The sequence below is a fragment of the Alternaria arborescens genome, assembly GCF_004154835.1.
Source record: "Alternaria arborescens strain FERA 675 chromosome Unknown contig_13, whole genome shotgun sequence".
NCBI lineage: Eukaryota > Fungi > Ascomycota > Dothideomycetes > Pleosporales > Pleosporaceae > Alternaria > Alternaria arborescens.
The window spans coordinates 170,379-191,988 of record NW_021167868.1 but is presented as its reverse complement, the minus strand read 5'-3'; the positions used below and the strand labels follow the sequence as shown (position 1 = coordinate 191,988).

Sequence of the window (21,610 nt, the reverse complement as noted above, 5' to 3'; positions counted from 1 at the left end):
TTGCAGTAATGCAAATCCAAGAGCGTGCCGTAGGCGAGCGTACGCTAATGGATGAGTTGTAGGTTAATTTTAGTCTCGCTGTACTATGTGATACATTATGTGTTTCATAATGAGCGTTCTTCAGTAAAACCTAGACATAATATCTACTTGATAAACGTAAGTAGATGTACTTGTACGAGAAAGCTACTTGCTTATTCACAAGATATTTTCTGAGACATTTCTCTGCTTCGATTAAGGCGAGCTCATACCGCATACCTGAGGTACAATCTTCCATGGCGGCGTCTTGCCTTCATAATCGCCTCAAGCCTGAGGAACATCTACTACACCATTTCTGATATCGCCCAACACTGGAGAGTACTGCGAGTTGTTACGGCGGTATTCATTGTAGATGACTGGAGAGTAATCGCAGCCAGGCCCGAGACAGGAAGTCTTTGCCTCATTGAACGTCTATGCGATTTACTTAGCACACACACCTCATCTACGACATAACATATTTGCTGCGTGGTGGTACATTCCGGGGAATAATTTAGGATGAGCTCCTTTCTTATCGTGATCAGGACTGCCAGAGTACGGATCGTTGTGCGCTGTCGCTTGGTCTCAGCGCAGCTTATTGTACCCGCTGTGCTGAGCAATGAGAAGTGCCTTGCACTCCCACCAATCGCCTTGGGTTTTGCCAAAGACGACTATGGCACGCTTCCAGTCGTGTCGGTGGTTGTAGTTGTTGGGATAATACAGACTGTAGACGATGCGCCAGGTTGTGTCGCCTGGACAGTAGACGCCGTCGACGTACACAGGGAACGGAACGCTTCTCATCAGAGGACCGCTGTAGAGTTTACCGCCGTTGGGATCGCGACGTTTACTCCCTGTCATTGTCGATTAGACTCCTCGTCATGGAGAGAATTGAATCGCCGCGACACCTACCAACAGCAACGCCATCTGAGGCATCTGCCGAGACGCCTGGGGCTGGGCCGTCCCCATTCGCATCAGCGGTACTCTCGGGGTAGCAGGGCCTTTCGAAATCGTTGAGTCAGGCGTGGTTCCATTGAGGCATTACTGCAAGTGCAGGTCCCTAACCCTTGTCTCCCATGTTGACAAAATCAGGGCCGCAGATGGCAATTCCGCTGACACCGCTCGGGCGACCACCGCAGCCAGCTTGCTTCTTTTCAAGACCCAGTTGTGCAGTCAAGTTGCTGATGTCACTCTGATCGATGTAGTTGATATCAGATCGAGGTTTGAATTTGCTACCTCCAATCACATTCTGGATTTCGTCAGTGGCAGCCAAAAGTACGTATAGGTGAAGCCTACATTAATAAATAGTATATGTATTTTCTATCCTAACCTCCTTCTATTGAAAGCCCTATCTTTAGTAGTATAGTGGATACCTAATAGTAAGTTAGATCAATGCTCGGAGGTTCGCTCGTTGCGTTACCTGGCTATCGGTATTCAACAATGACGCAACCCTGATTAGCGCCTTGGCATCCGGATGTCCCACGATCGTTGCCCTTGTCCAACGCGACTCGCGACGAACAACGCGCCTCTACCCGCAACCGACAATATATTTCGCCATGCCCCCAGTCGGGCCGTACAGATGCGTAAACCAGCCCATGTAATGAGCCTCAATTAGATCGCCGGCATAGACGAGACAACGGACAGAGCGATCCCACGGAAGGAGGCGGAAGGAAGAATGATCCACAATGCCATGAAGAGGGGGTCGTATCGAAGAGCATCAGAACCATGTCTTGTTGTGCGCACATGCATAACAATGTGTTGAATCATGATACCTAAGCTTCTGGAATTGGCACTGGCCCGGCAGGTGGCTTGCCACCAGGCAACCAACCCTGATGCACCGTCCTGACACCCCAACTGGCTGGGTAATCGATCTTGGTGTGGAAGAGGCCGTAGTTCTGGAAGAGGAGGATATCGTGCTCTTCCTCGGGACCCACCCAGATGTGTTCGGGCTTAATCATCCTTCCTTGGATGTTATCCAAGAACTTCCTGACCTCACCCAAGTCATCAATGACCTTGGGTGTGTCATTCGGGCCGTTACGGATGAACAGCCTATGGGCAAGGTTATGCTGCACTTGGAATGACTTCTTACCGGTGACGGGGTTGACCCAGACCAACGGAAGCTACGGTTGCGTTAGTATCAGACTGATTGCGTATGTTCCCAGGTTGACCATACCTTTTTCTGCCAATCTTTGCTTCCTTCCTCATGCGCCTCTAACTCTTCGTCCGGCAGTTCCCTGCCCTCATTTGCGACGCCTAGGCCATTTGGAGCACCACGGCAGCCCTTGATCTTTTCATAAGGCCAATACATGTACTCAACCCAGCTGTGGTCCACCGTCTTCTTCTCGTCATCGCTCAGCATATCATACAATTGCTCGACATCTACAAACGCTGTTCGTCCTGGCTTGACTTCCATGCTCTGACCAGAGCCGTCAGCCCACACCACTGTCTGCGTGCTCTTGCCTTCCGTTGGGAACTTAATAGGCCGGAGCATGGTGAAGGTCGGGGGATCATACTTCCAGTAGGTACCATCCACATGCCACCAATGGAAGCGGGCCTTCCCGGCTTCAAAGTCTGCATCCGCGAGCGGCTTCTGGTAGTACTGGTTGAAGTTGGTATCGCCCATGTTAAGACCAGGCTTGCCGTATTTTGGGTCGTCTTGGGGGCCTTTGCCGATGAACACGAAAGCACCCGCTTCCGGAACTTCGACATAGTTGATGGCTGCCACTATGCCATCTTTTGGGTAAAATGCCCTGGCGAACGTGGTGTTATCTATCTTCTTGGAGTCTGGATCAAGCTTCTGCAGTAACTCCCAGCCACGCTTCGGTTCCAGGTCCTTTTGGCCTTTGATGATAAGAAGCTTGTGCTCCCAGGCCGCTTTCTGCAACTGCACTGCCGTTTCGTCTGTAAACTGGTTTAAATCGAGGCCAGTGACGACAGCTCCGAACTAAGTGCAATATTGTAAGTGGAGAACAGTAAGGATGACTCCAATCTCTGGTCAACACGTACCTTGCATGTCTTCCCCGAAGGATGAGCCAGAGGCTCAATCTTGAAGTTGCTTGCCATGGTATTGAGGATGAAGAATAAGTGTGTGTTGACGAGTTCTATCTTCGCCCGTACAATATATCTATGGTAATGGTATACTGAAACGGGAAATTAGGTCGCGTAACTGCTTACGTACGAGTCTAGCTTCTCTGGTCAAACTTTGTTCCTGTGTTGGTGATTATCGCGGACCAATTTGGCAAGTCGGGTAATACCAAAATCCACCGAGCCGCCTCATCCAGCATCAACTTTGGAACAACATGTCTACATTCGCTCAGACGTCTTAAAATGGAAACTGGCATTTTTCAACGTTGAGCAAAACTACAAGGGAATCCGCCGATGGTGCCAACCGCTAGTTAGGACACGAGAACTTTCGAGAGCGGCAGTTGTGTTTTCGGACTGAAGCTCCACATGTGAAGCCGATTAGGCCAATCAATGAAAGGAAGCTTTGGCCAGGAAATACCATAACTCTAGCAGGAGACACTCGTGGCAGTCAACAAATTTACAATTTAAGAGCTCAAGGAAGAGCAATATATATCACACGCTGCTCCTGTGCACTGAAAACCAAAAGCAAAACCAAACACGCTTATAATCTTTCGTGAACCGTTGCTCGAGCACCCACTACCTGGATGCCATCTCCATGCATGCTGTACGGCACAAACGTTTTCCGTTCCAGCCCAACCTTCTCGAGAATACGATCCCACTCCGCCAGTGACCTCTCTCGAGCCCCATAATTTGCCATCATCAGTAGATCAAAAGAGGCTCCGTACCAGTGTGTGCTCTCGTCCCCAAGGGTGAGCTCGTCAAGCAGGATGACCGAGTCAGGAGCCAGTGCATCCTTCAGTTGTGACAGGATGTTAAGACAGACCTGATCGGGCCAGTCATGCAAGATGTTGCGCAGGTAGTAAACGCACGCGCCCTTGACTGGTTGCACCTTATTGAAGTCATGATGAACGACCTCCAAGCCTTCGATACCCTTGGCAGAGTCGATAGCAGCCGCGTGTGTATCCTGTAGCACAACACGTCCTTGCACCCAAGGAAATCTCCTGATAACCTCTCTAGACTGGTGCCCGTAGCCACCACCGACGTCCACGAAAAGCTTTCGGTGCTCAACACCCGCGCTCGAGGCGTGCACGTACTTTTCGAGTGGGAACACATCGAGCCAGCTCTTTTGCCCTACCCGCTGAAAGGACATGTACTCGTTGAATGCCTGTTGGTGGCGTGGTCGCCGCGACAACCATTCAAAAAAGTGTAGGTCGGTGTTTTTACTTAAGTTGAATGGAAGGTTCTTATTGTCTTGCGGTTGCTGGTAGGAATTGTCGGCTAGCCACTTTGGTATCGCGTTGTAAAGTGCAATATTCCTTTCTGTTCTGCAAAGAGAGTCAGCTGTGATTGTCAAGACCAGACACGGAGTACTCACACATGGAATATGACAGACTCTAGCCCTGACATGGAAAGATATCGCGTAATGTTTGTTGCACGGTACGTCTCGACGCCAACCTGCTCCACCATCCATTGCGTCGCAGCCCACCGCAACACTCGCACTAACAGTGCTTTTTCCGCACCCAACTCCACAGCCATCTCACTCACACTCATCACTGCACCCTCTCGCTTAGTGAGTAGCCTCCACAGCCCAAGATCAATACCAACTTGCACCATGTTGGGCGGTAGTGCACAAAAGATCAATCGCTGCATGGTGTCCCACGGCTGCTCGAGCTTAAGAGAGGCCATTCTGGCAGCCTCTAAGAATCGGAGCCGCCTTTCCTCATCGTCACGAAGGGGAGCTGGGATGTTGCCAGAGGCAAGAGATTCGAGAGCTTCAAGGATAGTATCGGCCGCGACACCCTCTCCGGGGTCTGTGTTCAAAGATTCAGAAAGGAATGGTATGGCAGACATGATAATGTTTCCTTGCTAATAGATGTATATGCAGGTCGCTGGATGGATAGATGCAACAAGTTGTGACAAAGGGATCAACTTATACAAGAGAGCGCGGCAGCAAGGTTTCAGATCGACGTTACCCGTGTTGCGATCGGTACATTGTATGTTATCGAGAGCTGCTTGCATGATCGGTGGCCGAGATTGTGGTTCCGGAAGATCATGTGGAGTTTAGCGATGGTCGCGAGCATGAGGAGTGGAAACCACCGTGCGATCATGTCGTTGATTGACTCGAGTAGTATTCCCCGAGATAGAAAACAAGCCGAACTATCGCTAAAATTTGTAGACCCCCTATACCTCCATTCTGGACCCTTTCTTGCTACATCTTCAACCTAACAGTCTCCGCCCTTTCCGCCACCTTCTTCGTGAACTCCCCCACAACATCTGCACATAGTGCTAGCAGTGGGTTCTTCACTGCTACGTCCCCACCGATTGACAGCCCTGATAGCAAGGCATCCCGTAGCCGCTCCAGCACCCGTTGTGCTTCCAGTACCCGCTTCACTAGTAGCACACGCACTACAGCCCGCCTGTCGGCACCCTGGATCGGCAGTGATCCACAACGCAGCGGTTCGCACTCCTCGTCTACCACGGATGATGGCAGCATGAGATCGTTACCATTACCGTCGCTTATGCTAGATAAAGACGATGGTGATGAAGATCCCCGATTATCATGATTTGGGTTAGGTGTCATTGTGGGTGTCCAGAGGGAGTTGCCGCCCAGTTTGAGCGACACAAGCGCCCGGTCAATGGCTTCGCAAATGAGGAGCGCAGTTGAAGGGCGTGTAGAGCACTCGTTGGCGCAGATTATCGTAGTATAACAGCATGTAATGAGGGTTCTGGACGTTGACAGGGCGGTTGACGTGGAGGTGAGGGGTGACGAGGAGGGTCCGTGAGAAGGCGTAGATAGGTAATCAAGAAGGTTGGAAACGCAGTTGCATGATTTCGTCGAAGGAGTGGTTTGGTCAAAAGACTGTGGACACTGTGGATGTACTTGCTGTTGCGGATGGGTCGCATAGCTGCCATTTTCGATTTCACTGCTGCTCGTGGTCGGTATCGGTATGTCGTTCTGATGCTGATCTAGATGCCGAGGTTGGTGACCGTCCGGGGTAAGTAAACCAAAGTACGGTAGTCCTTCGTCGAAGAGCATGGGCGTAGAGAGGGATTGGTGTTGTTCCTGATCGTGTTGCTGCTCCCATGGTGGTCCGCAGAAGCCTATATTGAGAAGCTCTGGAGCGATGTGGAACTCGGGAGACATGGCGTAATAGCAATTGGTAGTTTGTTTCGGTGTGCCGCATTGTGAACCCGTGAAGTCCGGAATACCTTGCATGAAGTCGCCGTCTGACCGTGGATACGAGGAGAAGTCCATATCGTCGGGACTCGGGAGTGGCATAGTCTGCGCTATGCTAGGGATAGTGGATGTGTTGGAGCTGGAGCTGGAGCTGGAGCAGTCTTCGGAGGCGGATAGCATGCTAGGTGGACCAAAGGGCGACGTCTGACCTACGGCTGGGATGGTGATGCCGTGCTCCGTCACGGGTGTCAAATACCCTTTCAAGCTCGATGTTGCACTGCTCTCAATGCTAGATGTGCTCTTGCTGTTGTTGCGAGTGCGTGGTCGTCCAGCACGTCGTGCTGGGCTGTAGACACACTCTATGCCCTTCTTTGCACATCTGCGACATTTTGGCCGTTCCTGGTCGCATCGGATCTTGGAGTGTTGGCAGCTGTCACATGCGAGGCGGTACTTTGTGGGTTTTGGCACTGGGACGTTGCCCTTTGCACTTGAATCTTTTTCTTGCATATTTAATTTGACGTTGATATATTGATTGACAGCTAGTAGGTAATGGCGATATCGCGGTACATGTACTCACCATCGTCTCAGGCCAAACTGTCGTGTGTGGAGACGCTAAAACCTGACAATATGGAGGGACTTCGGAATGGTTTCTGGCTGACAGCAAGCGCTGATACCATTAATCTCGCTATGCAGCTACGTGTTAGCTATTCGATCTCGAACTACCTAGGTACGGCGGTGGTGGGAGGCAAGAGTTTCGCATGTGGCGCTGGGATCTCGCGATCTGGGGACACTTCGGAAGGAACCGACGCGTTACAACGTTCCAAGGTTACATACTGAGGCGTAATCGTCCTAGCTAGGATTAGGTGCTACAGTCCCTTGCTAGTGGCCCACTTACAATAGTTTTCCTTGATACCATGGCAGGTGAAACATGCTCTTGCTAGCCGTCTCCGTACCAAACCTTTGTCTTTTACCACAGCATTGGAACTGCACAACATTCAATATGTAATCAACTTTGCACTAACGCACGGCTCGGAACGATGCACGTCTTACACGGTACCTATGTGTTGGAAACGGTCGCTCGGCCCAATCACGGGATGTACCGATCGGGTAGCACGCACTCGACTAGGGTACAGACTTTCCACGTCCCACACCTTCCAAGGTGGATTGCCAAGGTCTGCGGGGTCCAGGTTGAAGCAGGGCTCGGGCTCGTATTGCGACGATCCTATTGCAAACCTGGAGTTAGACTTTGGTTGGGCTGGTTATTGGACGCCATTGGCTCGGTGACGGCTTCAAAAGCCGCCAGCAAAGAACATCTCCATATATACACGTTTTCTTAGTGTTCTTTCACATCTTGAGGTGGAGATGTACGGACCGTACAGTACCGGAGACGAGCAGTCTTGGCTTGCAGTCGGAAACCTTTGCTTCAACTTGCCGAGACAAAGTTATGGCCGAAGTCAGAAACGTCGGAAACAGAATGAACGATAGGCAGTTTACTATGTTGTACGATGGACAAAAAGAACGGTATGTTCGGGGGTTGGCACGTCTGTTCGCTCAACAAGCAGAGACAGCGGTGAATAGAGCAGGGTTTACTGTTCGAACTATAGCATACGTATCACGTCAGACAAAGACATCAGCTAGTCGTTTTTGCGATATTTCTTTCCCACGAGTATCCTTCCGTATGGGTGTGATTTGGACTGCAGATGTCGTAAGTGGCTCGTCGGTTCTGCAGTATCGCTTTACCTGGACCAAATGGATGGCCACCAGGGTATCAGCTAATGTTACTTACCAGATCCGTGCGCTATCTCTATGCGCTGATGCTATTCTGGCAGGTTTGCGTGGAAACTGGCGATCCGAGGGGATATCTTCAAAAGGGCCTTGTTCGGTTGCACCCACAAGTCCTTGAGATAAGGTATATACAAGCCTTCGGGCCGAAGTAACAAGAGGGCCCATTAGCTAACACGATCGGAACCCGTCGTATCCCGCAAGCTCCTTGGAGCACATTGTTAGTAGAGAGCCTTGTGCTCCCACCTCAAACGCTAGGTGGGTATCGCTTGATGAATCTGTTGAACCAATTAAGTAGATGAGCAGTTTCGCGTGGAGACTAGCGGACGAAAGGATATGTCCAAAAGGGCCTTCTTCGGTTGCAACCACCTACGCACAGATTCACCGTCAAATGGTCCAGATTGCACCATCACGATTGCTCGATTTGAGGTTCTCCAAACCTTTGACTTCCCCACGTCATATGTAAGTCATGTTTTAACTTGGTGTAGAAGAGATTGGTGAAATTACGACTCAACGTGCATAAAAGCATGAGCAGCAATGAATGGTCGAACGCTACATCGAATGGTGTTGTTTACAATTCAGCTAGACTCATTATGGCATAGCTAATTCTTTCTTTGTTATTCTACTAATGTGGCAATCAGCCCAAAAATTGTCCAACCGCCTCAAGACTTTGTTTGAAGTTAGACACCTCATGCACGGAGATACCTAGCTCCTCCTTTGTGACGAAAAGACCTTGTTCTTTGACGTGGCCAAACCAGTCCGTCACTGCCTCGCCAAATAACACTCCAGTAACAGCCTCTTCTCCTGCTAGGCCAAATAGTTGGCCGATTACCTCTGGCTTCACTTCGACATATACACCTTTCTTGCCTGAGACAACTTCCCACTGTTTCAACGCCTCTCCCAGAGTGATGACCTCAGTGCACACCCCGGCGTATTTCCCATGCGTTAACTTAGGGTTAGCGAGAATTTGGCGCGCCCAGATACCAGGGTCCTTGGCCATATCGCCGGCCATGGGGTAAACGGTCGCCGGATCCGACGGAACCATCCAAACATATGTCCCTGGCGCAGTGGCCTAATCGCAGGTTGATCAGTTTTGTGATTGGAAGAGGTTACGAAAGCATCGACTTACTACTGGTTGTGGCTTCAACATGCCAAAGAAGGCGAAGTTGGATGGATAGAAACCGAACATGAGAAAGGTCGTCTTAGCAGCCAAGTCTGGCATGTTTTTCCGGATGTGATCGTCGACCTTCGCCTTGTAGTCGAAGTGAGGAACGGGGTATTTGCCTTTGGTGATTACATCTGCAGCAGGAAGTGTGCTCCAGATGTAATGCTCCAGCGTTGGTACTTCAGCCGCCAGCTTCGCAAGCATGATACCCTGGCGCTCTTCAACTTCACCAGCTCCTATCTGGCCGGCGCCTTTGAAGAAAGCTTCCCACCATTGAGTTACCGCAAAGATGGCTTGAGCACCCTGTTCATGTCAGATACCCATCAGTCACAGGGCGCAAGCAGGAAGTGACTTACGGCAAATGCCTTCCTGACGGACTCCTCGTCTTCGTAGCTGGCTTGGACTACTTCCATACCCTCTGCAGCAAGTTTTTGCGCCTTTTCTCCATTGGGATTCCTGGTCACAGCGCGGACATGCCAATCTCCTGTCTTAAGCAATCCGCGGGCGATAGAGCCGCCCTGGTTGCCAGTCGCACCAGTAACGACGACAAGTTTCTTAGCCATATGTGGAAAGTGAACGCTATCTCTCCGGATTTACGATAGGAGAGGGAGGCAGATAGCAGAAGGCTCGATTGTAGAATGAGATATGCACGTTCTAAAATGGCAGCATGAGATTGAGCGGAAAGTGTTCGACTATGAATAGGAAAGATAACTCTTGAATACACGGAAGTGATCGGATGCACGCGAAAACAATCGTTGTATACTAACCTGTTCTCGGTGTCTGAGAGTTCGGCTGAAGCTGTGCGGTACCATTGTTCACTGATTAGACTTAGCAACTGAACTTTCGGGGAGTAAACGAAGCATTGGCATCGTGTATCATCACCACCTTCAGAACTGAGTATCCGGCTGTTCAATCTTCGGTAGTATACTCGTAAATGTCCCGCAGAGTACCTGGGTAGCTCGGCCCGATGTTCCACAAATGCCCCGAGTCAACATATGTGACCCACCACTATGGGTCTTCGTGTATTAGCTACGAGGGTGGGTTGTTCTAACTGATAGCTAGGTAAACCGTACCTTGAAGGAATTTGCTGTATTCATGTGATTGCGAGAGTACCGTAGACCTTAGCGGATAAGTATAGGATACGCTTTATCCGGGAACGACGTTGAAGAGACAAGCATGTTCGTGCAGCCACGTAAGGCATTACGTTTGAGATCGCTTTGCACAGCTCGTACCACCGCGAACATATGCACCGGACAGTACGTTGGTGAGATCAAAATGCGCCGACTTTTCGGTTTCCCGGTAACGGATGGGTTTTCTCGAAATCTATTATTACAGTAGACGAGATCGCTTCCGAATAGTGAAGAACCATTTGCATCTTGCTGCCCTTTGCTCCTATAGATTAGTTTCCTTATCAACCATAATGTCGAGAACTGCCAACGCCTTAGTATGCCGCGCTGCGCCAGCACTGCGCTCTACGGTACTGCAATCAGCTCGCTCACCATGCCTTCGCAGAGGATTTGCCCAGGAAACGAGCTTCCCAAAGCCACTGAAGCTGAAGGGCGTTCTCAAGCCTCTGAAGCAATTCATGGTGACGCCTACTGTGGGCACTGAGTTCCCAGAGGCCAATCTCGTTGAGATGCTTAATGCGCCTAACTCGGATGAGCTATTAAGAGACCTCGCCATCACAAGTAAGTATGCAACTGACACCCTTGGGGGAAGACGGAACTGACGGACATCCCTTCTGTAGTCTCCCGACGCGGAGTTGTCTTCTTCCGAGGCCAGAATAACATGACCAACGATCTCCAAAAGACACTGATCCAACGTATGGGCGAGCTGGTGGGAAAGCCGAAGGAATCCACCCTACACATCCACCCCGTGCTCAACCCCCAGAGAGCATTGGGTGGCGATGACCTCCACATCAGCACCATCAACTCCAAGCAGAGGATAATGGCCCAGGGCAAGTCTGTACCTCGTGATTTAGGTAACGCAAGACAGGCACTTGAATCGTGGCACAGTGACATCCAGTCTGAACAAGTGCCCTCCGATTACACATGCTTACGGCTCGTGGAGCTGCCCTCTGTTGGAGGAGGTATGTCCATCTCAAGACATGCCTTCACACACATACTAATCCGCTTCTCAGACACATTGTGGGCATCTGGATATGAGGTCTATGACCGCATCAGTGAGCCAATGCGGAAGCTTCTGGAAGGAAAGACCGCGAACTACACCGCACCATGTAAGTCAGATGAAGCAAAAGTTATCGAACCCCTTACCCACTGACACGTCTCCCCGCAGTCTTTGAGAAGATCATCAAGATGAAGAACCTTCAAGTATACACCGACGCCCGTGGTCACCCCGAGAACGTTGGCAACCCTCTAAAGGCAGTACACCCAGTCATCCGCACCAACCCCGTAACCGGATGGAAGAGCGTCTTCTCCATCGGCGCATACCCAGGTTCTATCAACGGCCTGACGCCCCCAGAGAGCGAGATGATCCTGAACTGGCTGATGGACATGGTACTCCGCAACCACGATCTACAATGTCGCTTCAGGTGGCAAGGTCCAAATGACATGGCCATCTGGGATAACCGCAGTATGGTGCACAATGCTACCATGGATTACGATGAGTTTGGTGATCGATTCGGATACCGCGTATGCGGCATTGGAGAGAAGCCCTACTTCGATCCAAACAGCAAGTCGATGCGCGAAGGATTGGCGGAAGAGGCCAAGGAGGAGTCTTCGTAAACGAAGTAAAAGCTGTGAGGTTTCATTGTCTTGTTAAGCGATCCGAGCTCTCTTTTCCTGTCGAAGCATAATTCCTTGTAGTTGTCAAACTATGGTAACTGGCTGTTGTCATGGGGATGCTCCAATTCTTGTGCTGGGGGTTCGGAAAAGTTGCCAGTTAGTGAGACGTGCATGAAGCAATTCACATGTTGGTGTCCAATGAGGTGAAAATGCTGACTTGGTGAAAATCTTGCCCATGGCGTGTCCAGTCTTCTCTGGCAAAGTCGGTTAAAATGTTGATAGTCGCGCGTCGTCGTTGGTGCATCTGGAAGACTTGCCTGTGGTCGGAAGAGGTCCTGACGATGAGGCTTCCTAGGGGGCACGCTAACTTCAGCGCTAGGGCCGCCCCGGTCAGGACCGACATGCGGATACGAGCCTAACATCAAGCTTCGATCTGCTCGAACCAAGCCGACTTCGCTAGCGAAGCAACCTTCAAACGCAGTACGGATGTTTATTCGAATTTATTGAAGCTACGAAGACGCGTTTATACGAGATTGAATGCTGCTAATGATGGTTTCCTCCAACCCCGCAAACCCTGGCTGGCCCATGTCCTTCAGCAGCGCTTCCGCCTTCGCTCGGGGTCCAATTTCGGCCAGCGGAAAATCTAGGCCCACGAGTTTCTCTTGGTTTTTGTGACCCGGGACAGCCTTTGCGAAAATGTCAAAGAAATCGTTGATGGAGTATGGGGCGGCAAAGGCGAAAATGCGTTCATCGGTGGTAGTTGGGTGGATCAAGCCGGCTACATGAAGCCGTGCGACGTCCTGCACGTGAACATAGTAGACTGCTCGAGTATTAGCCGTCGGTTGAGTTGCACAAACAAAGAGCGAAAATCACGTACAGCGCTGGACGTGTTTGATAGAGTCGACATCGCCGTTCAAAATCTGGAGCGGGATCCTCGCGGTAGACGGGTAGCCCTGGTGAGTAACGCTCAATGGACTTCCGTAGATAGTGCAAGGTAGTACCGCGTTGACAGAGAAGTGTGGCTTGTTGTTCTTCACCCACTCCCAGAAGGCCTGTTCTGCCGCTACCTTGGAGGCAAAATAGCCGATCATGAACTTATGCATTGGCGGAAGAGTGTCGGGGATATTCTTAGACAAGGCCAGTGTTTGCTCATCATACTCATCCGCAGACACTGTATCGGTTCCGCGGTATGCTTGCAGCGAGCGAACCGCAGCCGAAGAAGACGTCAGAACGAATCGCTTCACACTGGGCTCCTTCGCCGCGGCCTGCAAACAACTCAATGTTCCGGCCACAGTGGTTCGAATCAACTCATCTGGTGTAACGTGCATATCCCGCACTGAGGCAACGTGCGCGATACCGGAAACACCTAGATGTTGGAACATCATCAGTGTTGGAGCATTACGACATTGAGGCGGGGAACATACCTGAGACCGCGTCATCAAATGCGCCAGGCTCTCTCATGTCCTTGACAGTGATGAGGTCGAACTTGTCCTTGCCATACTTTTGCGAGAAAAGATCTGCGAGCCATTGGTGCTTAGCCGCGTCTCGGACTGTGCCTCGCACTTTGTAGCCTTGTTGAAGAAGCTGGTCTGCGACGTGAGCACCGACGAAGCCGTTGGACCCCGTAACGAGGACGATGGAGCCTGGGGTGATAGCGGGACTCTCAAAAACGGCCATTATGTGATAGGGTATTTCGCGATTCTGTTGTACACTCACTAGATCTTCAATAAACACTACGTAGTGTCATAGAGATATAGATAGTGATCTCATCCCGAATTACTTCTTCTTGCGAGGACACCATTTTGTAAACGATGACATAGTTAGACAGCTGCGGCCCTTGTTTATCTTCGGGGGATTAATCATGTCGTGCATTCGAATGAACCCATTCCTGATTCAGATGTCGGATGATATTACACAGCTGACATGATGGTTGCATTTGTCCATTACTAGTTTAGCAGGTCCCCCCTCGGGAACCTAACTCAAAAACACACCGAGCTCACTAGTTCCTGGCACTTGCGCGGCCCCTGACTCGACTCACGATATTAGGTAAGGTGTGGCCATCTCCGCGACAATGGAGGATACGAGCAAAGATGCATCGCGCTGACTGTGGTTGTGCCTTTCTTGCGCTACGAACGCTTGTGCGCGTCGAAGAAGTTACCACATCATCGCAGGTGCCGCTCGAAACCGCAATCCAAGTCACGTCTTCAGTGGAACAGCCCTGCCTCACCGTATTGAGCTGCGAACGGTGCCGCCAGCAACGACTCCCGCTTACCGCTGTCACGATTCTATGTGCCCATCTGGTTGACTGGCTGTGCCGATTATGGAACCTAAAGGACGAGGACCCTGCCGACACCTCCACAGATGCCAGCAACGCCAACACGACTACAACTGCAACCAGCACCAGCGAAAGCCGACATGCGACTCTGCCCTGGAAGTTCTCTCTTGGAAACTATGATCTCGCGGAAGACGAAGCCGATGCGCTCAGCAACGAATTAATGACATTGCGGCTCACTGGTTTCTCAGCTGTGTTAGGCTCTCTCGAGGCCGCCCTCGTCACATCTGGGCCAACTCCCTGTGTTCCTTCTTCGCCTGAGGGCAATAACGACACGACCAGCGACACATCGGCGTTTGCGCCAGCTTGTCTCGAACTTGTCCGAGCGAATCTCCGTCTAGTGCGCGCATGCATTCGTCGCCTCAAGGCGCGCTCGTTACTGAATAGCGATGGGACCAGTGCTTCGTTTTAGCAACAGTTCTGCACACATACCAGACTTGGAGTCTTCAATGCAATTTTTTAGTGGTGGTATATGTTATCTTGGATTCGAGCGCGCCATGGGGCATTAAAAGGTTCGCATTCTACACATTTCGCGCCGGTAATTAGTCCTGAGACCAAACTCGGAGGTACGTTTGCATTATATTTCCACTTTTTCATCGGATTCGTCGGAGTACTACAGCATCATGGCTCTCATTGAGCCAGGTAGCCCCTATTTCTAATTAGTATTTCATGCTCTTAATTATGTCAAAATTGGAAACGACATACCCATCCAGTACTAGTGACTGACCAAACATGTAGCTGCTCATGGGCCCGGCCAGAAACGCCACTGCATCAGCGACTTCCTCCGGCTGTCCCAAGCGGCCTGCAGGCACACGCTCGCGTACAAGGTTACCGATGAAAGCCTTGATCTGTTCCGAAGAGTCGATGGTAGGAGACGCAATATATCCAGGGCAGAGCGCGTTGATGCGAATCTGTTGCGGCGCAAACAGCACACCCTCAGAACGTGTCAACCCAAGTATAGCGTGGCGACCCGCTACATAAGCACCAGCAGCGATCCCAGGCGGCGAGGCAGCGAAGGCATATACCGAGCAGACGTGTACGATGCTTCCACGGCCATACCGCCCATCGCGAGGCTCCTGCCGTAGCATCTGCCGTAGCTCGGCCCGATGCCACAACCACAAGAGTGTTACGTGGTCTTTGAGATGGGCTTCGAATGCGGCGGGCGCTGTGTCCGGACTGCCGCCCATCGGCCCACCGAAGCCGGCATTGTTGATGGCGAAATCGATACGCCCGAAGCGCGATGCAGCTTGCTGAACAGCAGCCTCAACGGCATCTTCGGTACTGCATTCGGTAGACACGCCCAACACGTCTGTTACGTTATACTGCGATGCTAGCTTCTGGATGGTCTCTTGCAGACCGGCTTCGTTGGTGTCGACGAGCGCGAATTGGCGAACACCATGCTGAGCCAGCGAGTATGCAGCGCTCTGGCCGAAGCCTACCACACCGAGTCAGTTTTTTTCTTAGCTACAAACCATATTGCTAAAGATTGTACTACATAGAACGCCGAACTTGACCTACCAGATCCCGCTTCTGTGATGAGAGCTGCTCCCGAAAGCATTTTCGATATGATGATCTTCGTAACCGCATCCTCACCCCGTGGATCTCGATGTTGTTTTATCGTGATCATGCATCGTCGTCGGGGCTTTCTGACTCGGTGGATTCAGAAATACACCGATTGAGTTAGTCGGTTTCGGCCTAAGATCTAAACACTAGCGCGGAGCCGGGTGAGGAAGTGTGATCTCGGGAGGTGGAGGACAACACCCCGCATAAATTGCGACACGATATGCTGTCAGCTTAAAGCGCCCGATGTCAAGCCGCCATTGTTCTGTCGAATCTGAAAGCGACCGATGTGTAATGGTCTTGCGTACGACACTCTATCCACATGTTCGATTGGATGCATTAGTACGTTGCTTATCTCTCCAAGAATTGTGCTGACACAGGAGTCTCGGTCCCTAAGCTCCATGTCACACCCCTCACTCAAAGCGACACTTCTCCGTGAGATGAACCATCTCGCAAAATATGTTGCATGTTACGGCATGCATCGAGGTCGATATGATAAAACCAAGCTGATCTTAACATAGACTCAGCCGTGCAGATCCCGAGTTCAAGTTGTAAAGTCTTCAACGACATGCTCTTGCGAGTGCTAGCCAGCTCAGTAGTACTCGTGTGTAGTTCGAAACATCGGATAAGAGGAGAGATATGCGCGATTCTCACAGCGTATTCTTTGCATACAGAGCTTATAAGAGTCAGCATTCTTCAGACCATGCAACTGCAAGGTCCGCTTTAGGTATGGTCAAATCCGAAGAGTTACTCCCACAATATCGTATTATGGTATGTTCGACAAATTCTTCGTTGATACATTGCTGTTGACTCTCAGTACGGCATGGATTTGCCTTCATCTCAATAATTGTTGAACGTCGTCCTCAGTCTGTATGAAGAAGCAACAGTAGAGGAATTGAGTGAGATCAGTTCACTCCAGGACTCTCCACAGTGGTTGTCAGCGTGATGACCCTTAAGGTCCCCACAAAAACATGAGTGCAAGCATCTGATTAGTAGCAGATGTCTTTGACGTAGAGGAGTTCCTGTAGCCGGTTCCGTGAATGCGGTCCTTGGTACCGCACGTTGGCGAAACCTTGGGATATCGTTTCGTGTTCGGTTACTGGACGAAGGAACGCGGGTCACTCGCGTGTACGCGGAGAGGCCTGGGCGATAGCAGTGAACGCGATGGCTACCATCTTTCGCCCATATCGAATCGAAATCATTGGAAAGGTGATGGCGCATTTACAGTTGGAAGATGATGAGATGCACAGGTGTCGTCCAGAGGCGTTAAGTGGATCAACCGGTGACGAAAAGCTAGCGCTGTTATTTCTTGGCACACTAGCGCTAAACAGCTCACACCTCCTCTTGCTGATTCGCGATCTCAACGCTACCTTCGTCCCTCATTTTCATCATCTTAGCTCTGTATTTTGGATAGATCCCTTCCTATCGCTTAGCGGGTGTTGACCGCTTCGTCGACTTAGTAAGACATACCCCACTCTAGACTCCCTTCTATAGCAAGCGATACATCATTCCTACGCTGCATAGCCAGAATAGGTGAGATGGCAGGTGTTGGACACTTTGCCTCTTCCCTGCGACACGGTCAGGCTCGAAGTGCGCATTATACCTGTTTGCGGCACGTACGAAGAAACATTGTTTCTCGGCTGATGCAGCCACACAACGCCCTATCACAAACCACCAAGGCAGCCTCATGAGTAGATCATCTGCGACTAATTGTTGTCTACTCCTGAAGCTGTCGCCTGCTGTCTGCAGCTCGTTTGAGCGTCAAATTGGATCGATTTCCCAACCAACCTTCCCGACGCAACCCTTCCAGGTTACTGACGCCAATCAGAATGGACCCCTTTAGATACCGTAAGGCGTATGAAGCAATGGTACACACAACACATCTCATCGAAGAACGTCTGAACCAGGATGTTCAGCTCAACGAAGAAGACGCGGTCCAAGATAATGCACCACAGGTTGCTTTCCAGGAACAAGACCCGGACAGTATGGATTGGACACCTACAGAATCGAATACTCCGCCTCCGGAATGTGGACCACCGCCAGCTCTATCTAAGAAAATGCGCCATCTTCTACCTGGTGGTGGCAATGGGGATCTCCGGGCTGAAGATCGTGGCGAGAACGCAGTACTTCTACACAAGCTCAAAGAGGGAAAGATAATGGATGAATGTATCGATAAGCTGGTTCACGATCTACCGGACGTGTTGAACTACCAAAAGTCACTCTCATTCACTCCTTCTACGATCGAAGTGCCGAAAGATTTCGGATTGCAGCTCAGTATCTCGATAAACCACCACCTCGCTCAAATAGAGGATCGTAAAGCACTGGAAAAGTACCGCAGGCTACTTGGCCATCGTAAGGATGCGAATAAGAAGAAAACTGTTAGACTTGGTTTTGACCCTGTAGACTTGATCAAGAAGCAGGCTGTAGCTTTTGGAAAGGACGCTCCCACACCCGTTTGCACACTGGACAACGACATACATCCTATCTTCCGCCTAGAGAACTGGCATGGGTGTCCGGATGGAATCTATGAGGTCTTGAAACCGGCTTTGCAACTAGCCACTCTGATGTTGACATCTCGAGCGACTGCTCATTTCTGGCACACGTTGGTGTTTGGCAAAAGGGAGCATTGCGAGAAGACTTCGGCAGCGTACGGCCAACCGTGTTTTCGTATCAAAGAGGACGTAGCGTGGTCTGAAGAACATCATGTGACCTTCAAGAGTTTCCTGGACAATCAAATCGACACGGTTCATTTCTATTTCCACCATGATCCATTACCACCAGAGACCGCGTACGCCTCAATGGGCCTCGTCAAGGACTATAAGGAAGGCTTGATGCGAAAAATCAATCACAAATGCCACACAAGTCGTATTTGTCTTCATTCAGACTTCTATACTACCGCAAAGAAGCTCAGCTTACTGCGATATCGGGAGCCAGCGATGGTGCTGCGATACAACATGTTTCTCGCTACATGTTTGGCGCACGAGGTTGCACACTTCTGTGAAGTGTCTGGGCCGCACCACGATCATCCGCTTCTCTCCGAGCCCGAGGTCTTCTTTGGCGACAACATGTGGACAGAAAGTGGAATCGCTTTCGAACTCAAGATCTTTGGTGGGCGCATACATCCTCTGTCTAGCCGGATTGATTGTAAATTTGGGTTGGCTTGTCTCGACTATCCGCTCAAAGAGCTTTATGATAAGGACGACAACGTTCTATATGCACTGCCGATGGATTACATCCTTAAGCTTCAGCAAAAGGAAACGTGGGAACAAGACTTTAGCGAGGCGGGCCCAGAGGTCTTCTTCGTTCCACGCACTGGTGGCCGCTCAATCGAGATCAATGGCACTAACCTCATGATCTGGGAAGATGAGAATGATGCCGATATCTCCGATCATATCGACAACGAGGAAACGGAATGGATGCGCATGGATGATGGATCGATTACGAAGAACCCAAAAGCAAACAATCGCAAACCACAGCGACAACCCGTAGTGCCACGATGGAACCCATACAACAACCAAAAGAGGAAGCATAATGTCGAAACGGGAGCTCCGTGTGTTTCGAAAGAAGTAGTGGAAATCAAGGACGAAGGAGAGAAGGAAGAACAGAAACTACAGCCTCCTGAAGATGGGGAGGTAGGCAAGAGTGCTTCTGATCAAGATATGGTATGATTGAATACGGCGTTTACAACGGAGGAAAAGAGGAGGAATTATTGCGTTCGCATTTAATACCAGCTTTTGGATACCACTGCATTTGCGTAGGGCGTTGTTTCTTTGTACTACATTATCATCAGCATGGCAGTTGTTAATATGGCTCGTCCGTATCTTGGTACATACTAAAAGCTTACCTTCCCACCGCTTGCCCCGTCTATAATCTGTGTATAATCTAGTCTTTCGCGCAGTCATTACAGAATCTGTAGGTGTGCAAGCTGTTGAGCTGTCTTCAGTTAGGGCTCATCCAGGCTAGTCGAGTTAGGCTAGCGTGGTGAATGGTATCCTAAGCGAGGTGAATCTTGGCAGAGTCACTGGAGCCCGAATTCTGCTTCCTAACAACGACGCACGCCTATCGTTTCCTACCCTCGCCGAACGTTCACCCCAACCCATTCGACGACTTCACGATGGCGGACACACAGAAAGATGCGCTGTTCAAGAAGGTGCAGATCGACGCCCTGGTACGTAGAAAAAGTGCAAAGCCAGTACCCCACTGTGCGCCCCGCCATTGTGCTAGAAAGACAGCTCCATAGAGGCGTGTTGTAACTACGGGAGACTGACTATGGTCCTCAGGTCGCGATCAAGATCGCTACTGCCAGCGGTAAATCCTTCCCCTCGCTCGCGACCGGCAGCATAGTCGGCATGGAGAAGGACGGCGTACTGGAAATCACAAACTCTTTCCCCTTCCCCGAAGTAAACGCCGCCGCGCAGGCCGACGGACAGAACGACACCGTTGCGAACCTCGCTGCTGGTGCCCCCCGCGCCAAGCAGAACATCGCATACGGCAACGAGATGATCAAGTTCCTCCGAGAGGTCAACGTGGACGCGAACAACGTGGGCTGGTACACGAGCACAAGCATGGGCAACTTCGTCAACCTGAACACGATCGAGAACCAGTTCTACTACCAGAGCCAGCCGAACGAGAGGACCGTCGCTTTGGTTTACGATGTGAGCAGGAGTTCACAGGGCACCCTCAACCTGCGCGCATACAGGCTCTCGCCTTCGTTCGTGACGGCATACAAGGAGGGCAAATTCACGACCGAGAGGTATGTGCAAACGATTCTGTGATATGGGCGAAACTGACAATCCTAGCCTCCAGAAGAGTGGTCTCCGATACCACGACATCCTGGTCGAGCTTCCAGTTACCATCCGCAACTCCCACCTCCTCACCTCGCTCCTACACCAGCTGCCTTCGGATGCGCCCAAGGAGGAGCTCAAGTTCCCACCCAACCTAGCCGCTCTGCAGCAAGACCCAAACACGCCTCAGCCTCCTCTCTTCCCCAACTTCGACTCGCTCGATCTCTCCATCGATCCCTTCCTCGAGAAGACGTGCGACTTGCTCCTCGAAAGCATCGAGAACCACCACACCGAGATCAACAACTACCAATACTACCAGCGATCGCTCGCGCGTGAGCAGGCTAAGATCACTGCATGGCAGCAGAAGCGCAAGGCCGAGAACGCGGCGCGCACCGCCTCAAAGCAGCCACTACTCCCTGAGGACGAATGGCAAAGGCTGTTCAAGCTGCCCCAGGAGCCCAGCCGACTGGAGACGCTCCTCAACTCGAGACAGGTGGAGCAATACTCGAGGCAGGTGGATGGATTCACGGCAGGCGTCACCTCCAAGATGTTTGCTGTCAAGAGCAATCTTCTTCCTGGGGAGTAGAGTGCGGTAGATACGGTTGTGTTTCATGATTATGCTTCTCTTCGTCACGGCATGGGCATGGCGTTGCGGTTTAGCGGTCCCTTTGACGGGACTGGATTTGATCTTTAGATGGAAGGACCACGATGATTATGTGAAGGGGCATTTGTAGCGTTTGCCCATGTGATCCGATGCCAAAAGTTGGAAGTGCTGCAAAAGCGGTGAAGTTCAAGGCTGCTCCGCTGGGCGGCTGAATGCTGTTCTAAGCGTGGGAGGCTATCGCCACATAGAGTCGAAACAGACAATGAAGTAATCAACACCCTTTCGCAACAACGATGGCAGTACTCTGAATGCAAAGTGTGTGTCTACAACCGTCATACTCGCCAACTCTGATTCCTCGGATATCGGAT

The 21,610-nt window shown here is 50.9% G+C and overlaps 11 protein-coding genes across 11 annotated transcripts; 4 read left to right on the top strand and 7 right to left on the bottom strand.

Annotated features, from left to right (window-relative positions):
• Positions 1-597: 597 nt before the first annotated feature.
• Positions 598-870, bottom strand: AA0111_g6191 (hypothetical protein; the record flags this gene model as incomplete). The annotated part of the gene is made up of 1 exon (XM_028652386.1): positions 598-870. One exon carries the CDS (start codon positions 868-870, stop codon positions 598-600), a length of 273 nt encoding a protein of 90 aa, XP_028506123.1.
• A 911-nt stretch (positions 871-1,781) lies between these two features.
• On the bottom strand, positions 1,782-3,072 carry AA0111_g6190 (hypothetical protein; the record flags this gene model as incomplete). Its single annotated transcript, XM_028652385.1, has 3 exons — positions 1,782-2,129; positions 2,183-2,953; positions 3,016-3,072. 3 exons carry the CDS (start codon positions 3,070-3,072, stop codon positions 1,782-1,784), a joined length of 1,176 nt encoding a protein of 391 aa, XP_028506122.1.
• Positions 3,073-3,634: 562 nt separating this feature from the next.
• Positions 3,635-4,944, bottom strand: AA0111_g6189 (hypothetical protein; the record flags this gene model as incomplete). The annotated part of the gene is made up of 2 exons (XM_028652383.1): positions 3,635-4,418; positions 4,469-4,944. 2 exons carry the CDS (start codon positions 4,942-4,944, stop codon positions 3,635-3,637), a joined length of 1,260 nt encoding a protein of 419 aa, XP_028506279.1.
• Positions 4,945-5,302: 358 nt separating this feature from the next.
• Positions 5,303-6,778, bottom strand: AA0111_g6188 (hypothetical protein; the record flags this gene model as incomplete). Its single annotated transcript, XM_028652382.1, has 1 exon — positions 5,303-6,778. One exon carries the CDS (start codon positions 6,776-6,778, stop codon positions 5,303-5,305), a length of 1,476 nt encoding a protein of 491 aa, XP_028506280.1.
• Positions 6,779-8,690: 1,912 nt separating this feature from the next.
• On the bottom strand, positions 8,691-9,781 carry AA0111_g6187 (hypothetical protein; the record flags this gene model as incomplete). Its single annotated transcript, XM_028652381.1, has 3 exons — positions 8,691-9,125; positions 9,183-9,521; positions 9,575-9,781. 3 exons carry the CDS (start codon positions 9,779-9,781, stop codon positions 8,691-8,693), a joined length of 981 nt encoding a protein of 326 aa, XP_028506273.1.
• Positions 9,782-10,638: 857 nt separating this feature from the next.
• AA0111_g6186 (hypothetical protein) lies at positions 10,639-11,962 on the top strand (the record flags this gene model as incomplete). The annotated part of the gene is made up of 4 exons (XM_028652380.1): positions 10,639-10,906; positions 10,966-11,307; positions 11,359-11,454; positions 11,514-11,962. 4 exons carry the CDS (start codon positions 10,639-10,641, stop codon positions 11,960-11,962), a joined length of 1,155 nt encoding a protein of 384 aa, XP_028506274.1.
• Positions 11,963-12,471: 509 nt separating this feature from the next.
• Positions 12,472-13,639, bottom strand: AA0111_g6185 (hypothetical protein; the record flags this gene model as incomplete). The annotated part of the gene is made up of 3 exons (XM_028652379.1): positions 12,472-12,782; positions 12,840-13,328; positions 13,387-13,639. 3 exons carry the CDS (start codon positions 13,637-13,639, stop codon positions 12,472-12,474), a joined length of 1,053 nt encoding a protein of 350 aa, XP_028506271.1.
• Positions 13,640-14,052: 413 nt separating this feature from the next.
• AA0111_g6184 (hypothetical protein) lies at positions 14,053-14,706 on the top strand (the record flags this gene model as incomplete). Its single annotated transcript, XM_028652378.1, has 1 exon — positions 14,053-14,706. The coding sequence occupies one exon, from the start codon at positions 14,053-14,055 to the stop codon at positions 14,704-14,706; it is 654 nt and encodes a 217-aa protein (XP_028506272.1).
• Positions 14,707-14,924: 218 nt separating this feature from the next.
• AA0111_g6183 (hypothetical protein) lies at positions 14,925-15,852 on the bottom strand (the record flags this gene model as incomplete). The annotated part of the gene is made up of 3 exons (XM_028652377.1): positions 14,925-14,943; positions 15,000-15,729; positions 15,813-15,852. The coding sequence occupies 3 exons, from the start codon at positions 15,850-15,852 to the stop codon at positions 14,925-14,927; spliced, it is 789 nt and encodes a 262-aa protein (XP_028506277.1).
• Positions 15,853-17,683: 1,831 nt separating this feature from the next.
• Positions 17,684-19,522, top strand: AA0111_g6182 (hypothetical protein; the record flags this gene model as incomplete). The annotated part of the gene is made up of 1 exon (XM_028652376.1): positions 17,684-19,522. One exon carries the CDS (start codon positions 17,684-17,686, stop codon positions 19,520-19,522), a length of 1,839 nt encoding a protein of 612 aa, XP_028506278.1.
• A 446-nt stretch (positions 19,523-19,968) lies between these two features.
• AA0111_g6181 (Eukaryotic translation initiation factor 3 subunit H) lies at positions 19,969-21,224 on the top strand (the record flags this gene model as incomplete). The annotated part of the gene is made up of 3 exons (XM_028652375.1): positions 19,969-20,022; positions 20,135-20,607; positions 20,654-21,224. The coding sequence occupies 3 exons, from the start codon at positions 19,969-19,971 to the stop codon at positions 21,222-21,224; spliced, it is 1,098 nt and encodes a 365-aa protein (XP_028506275.1).
• Between the last annotated feature and the right edge of the window lie 386 nt (positions 21,225-21,610).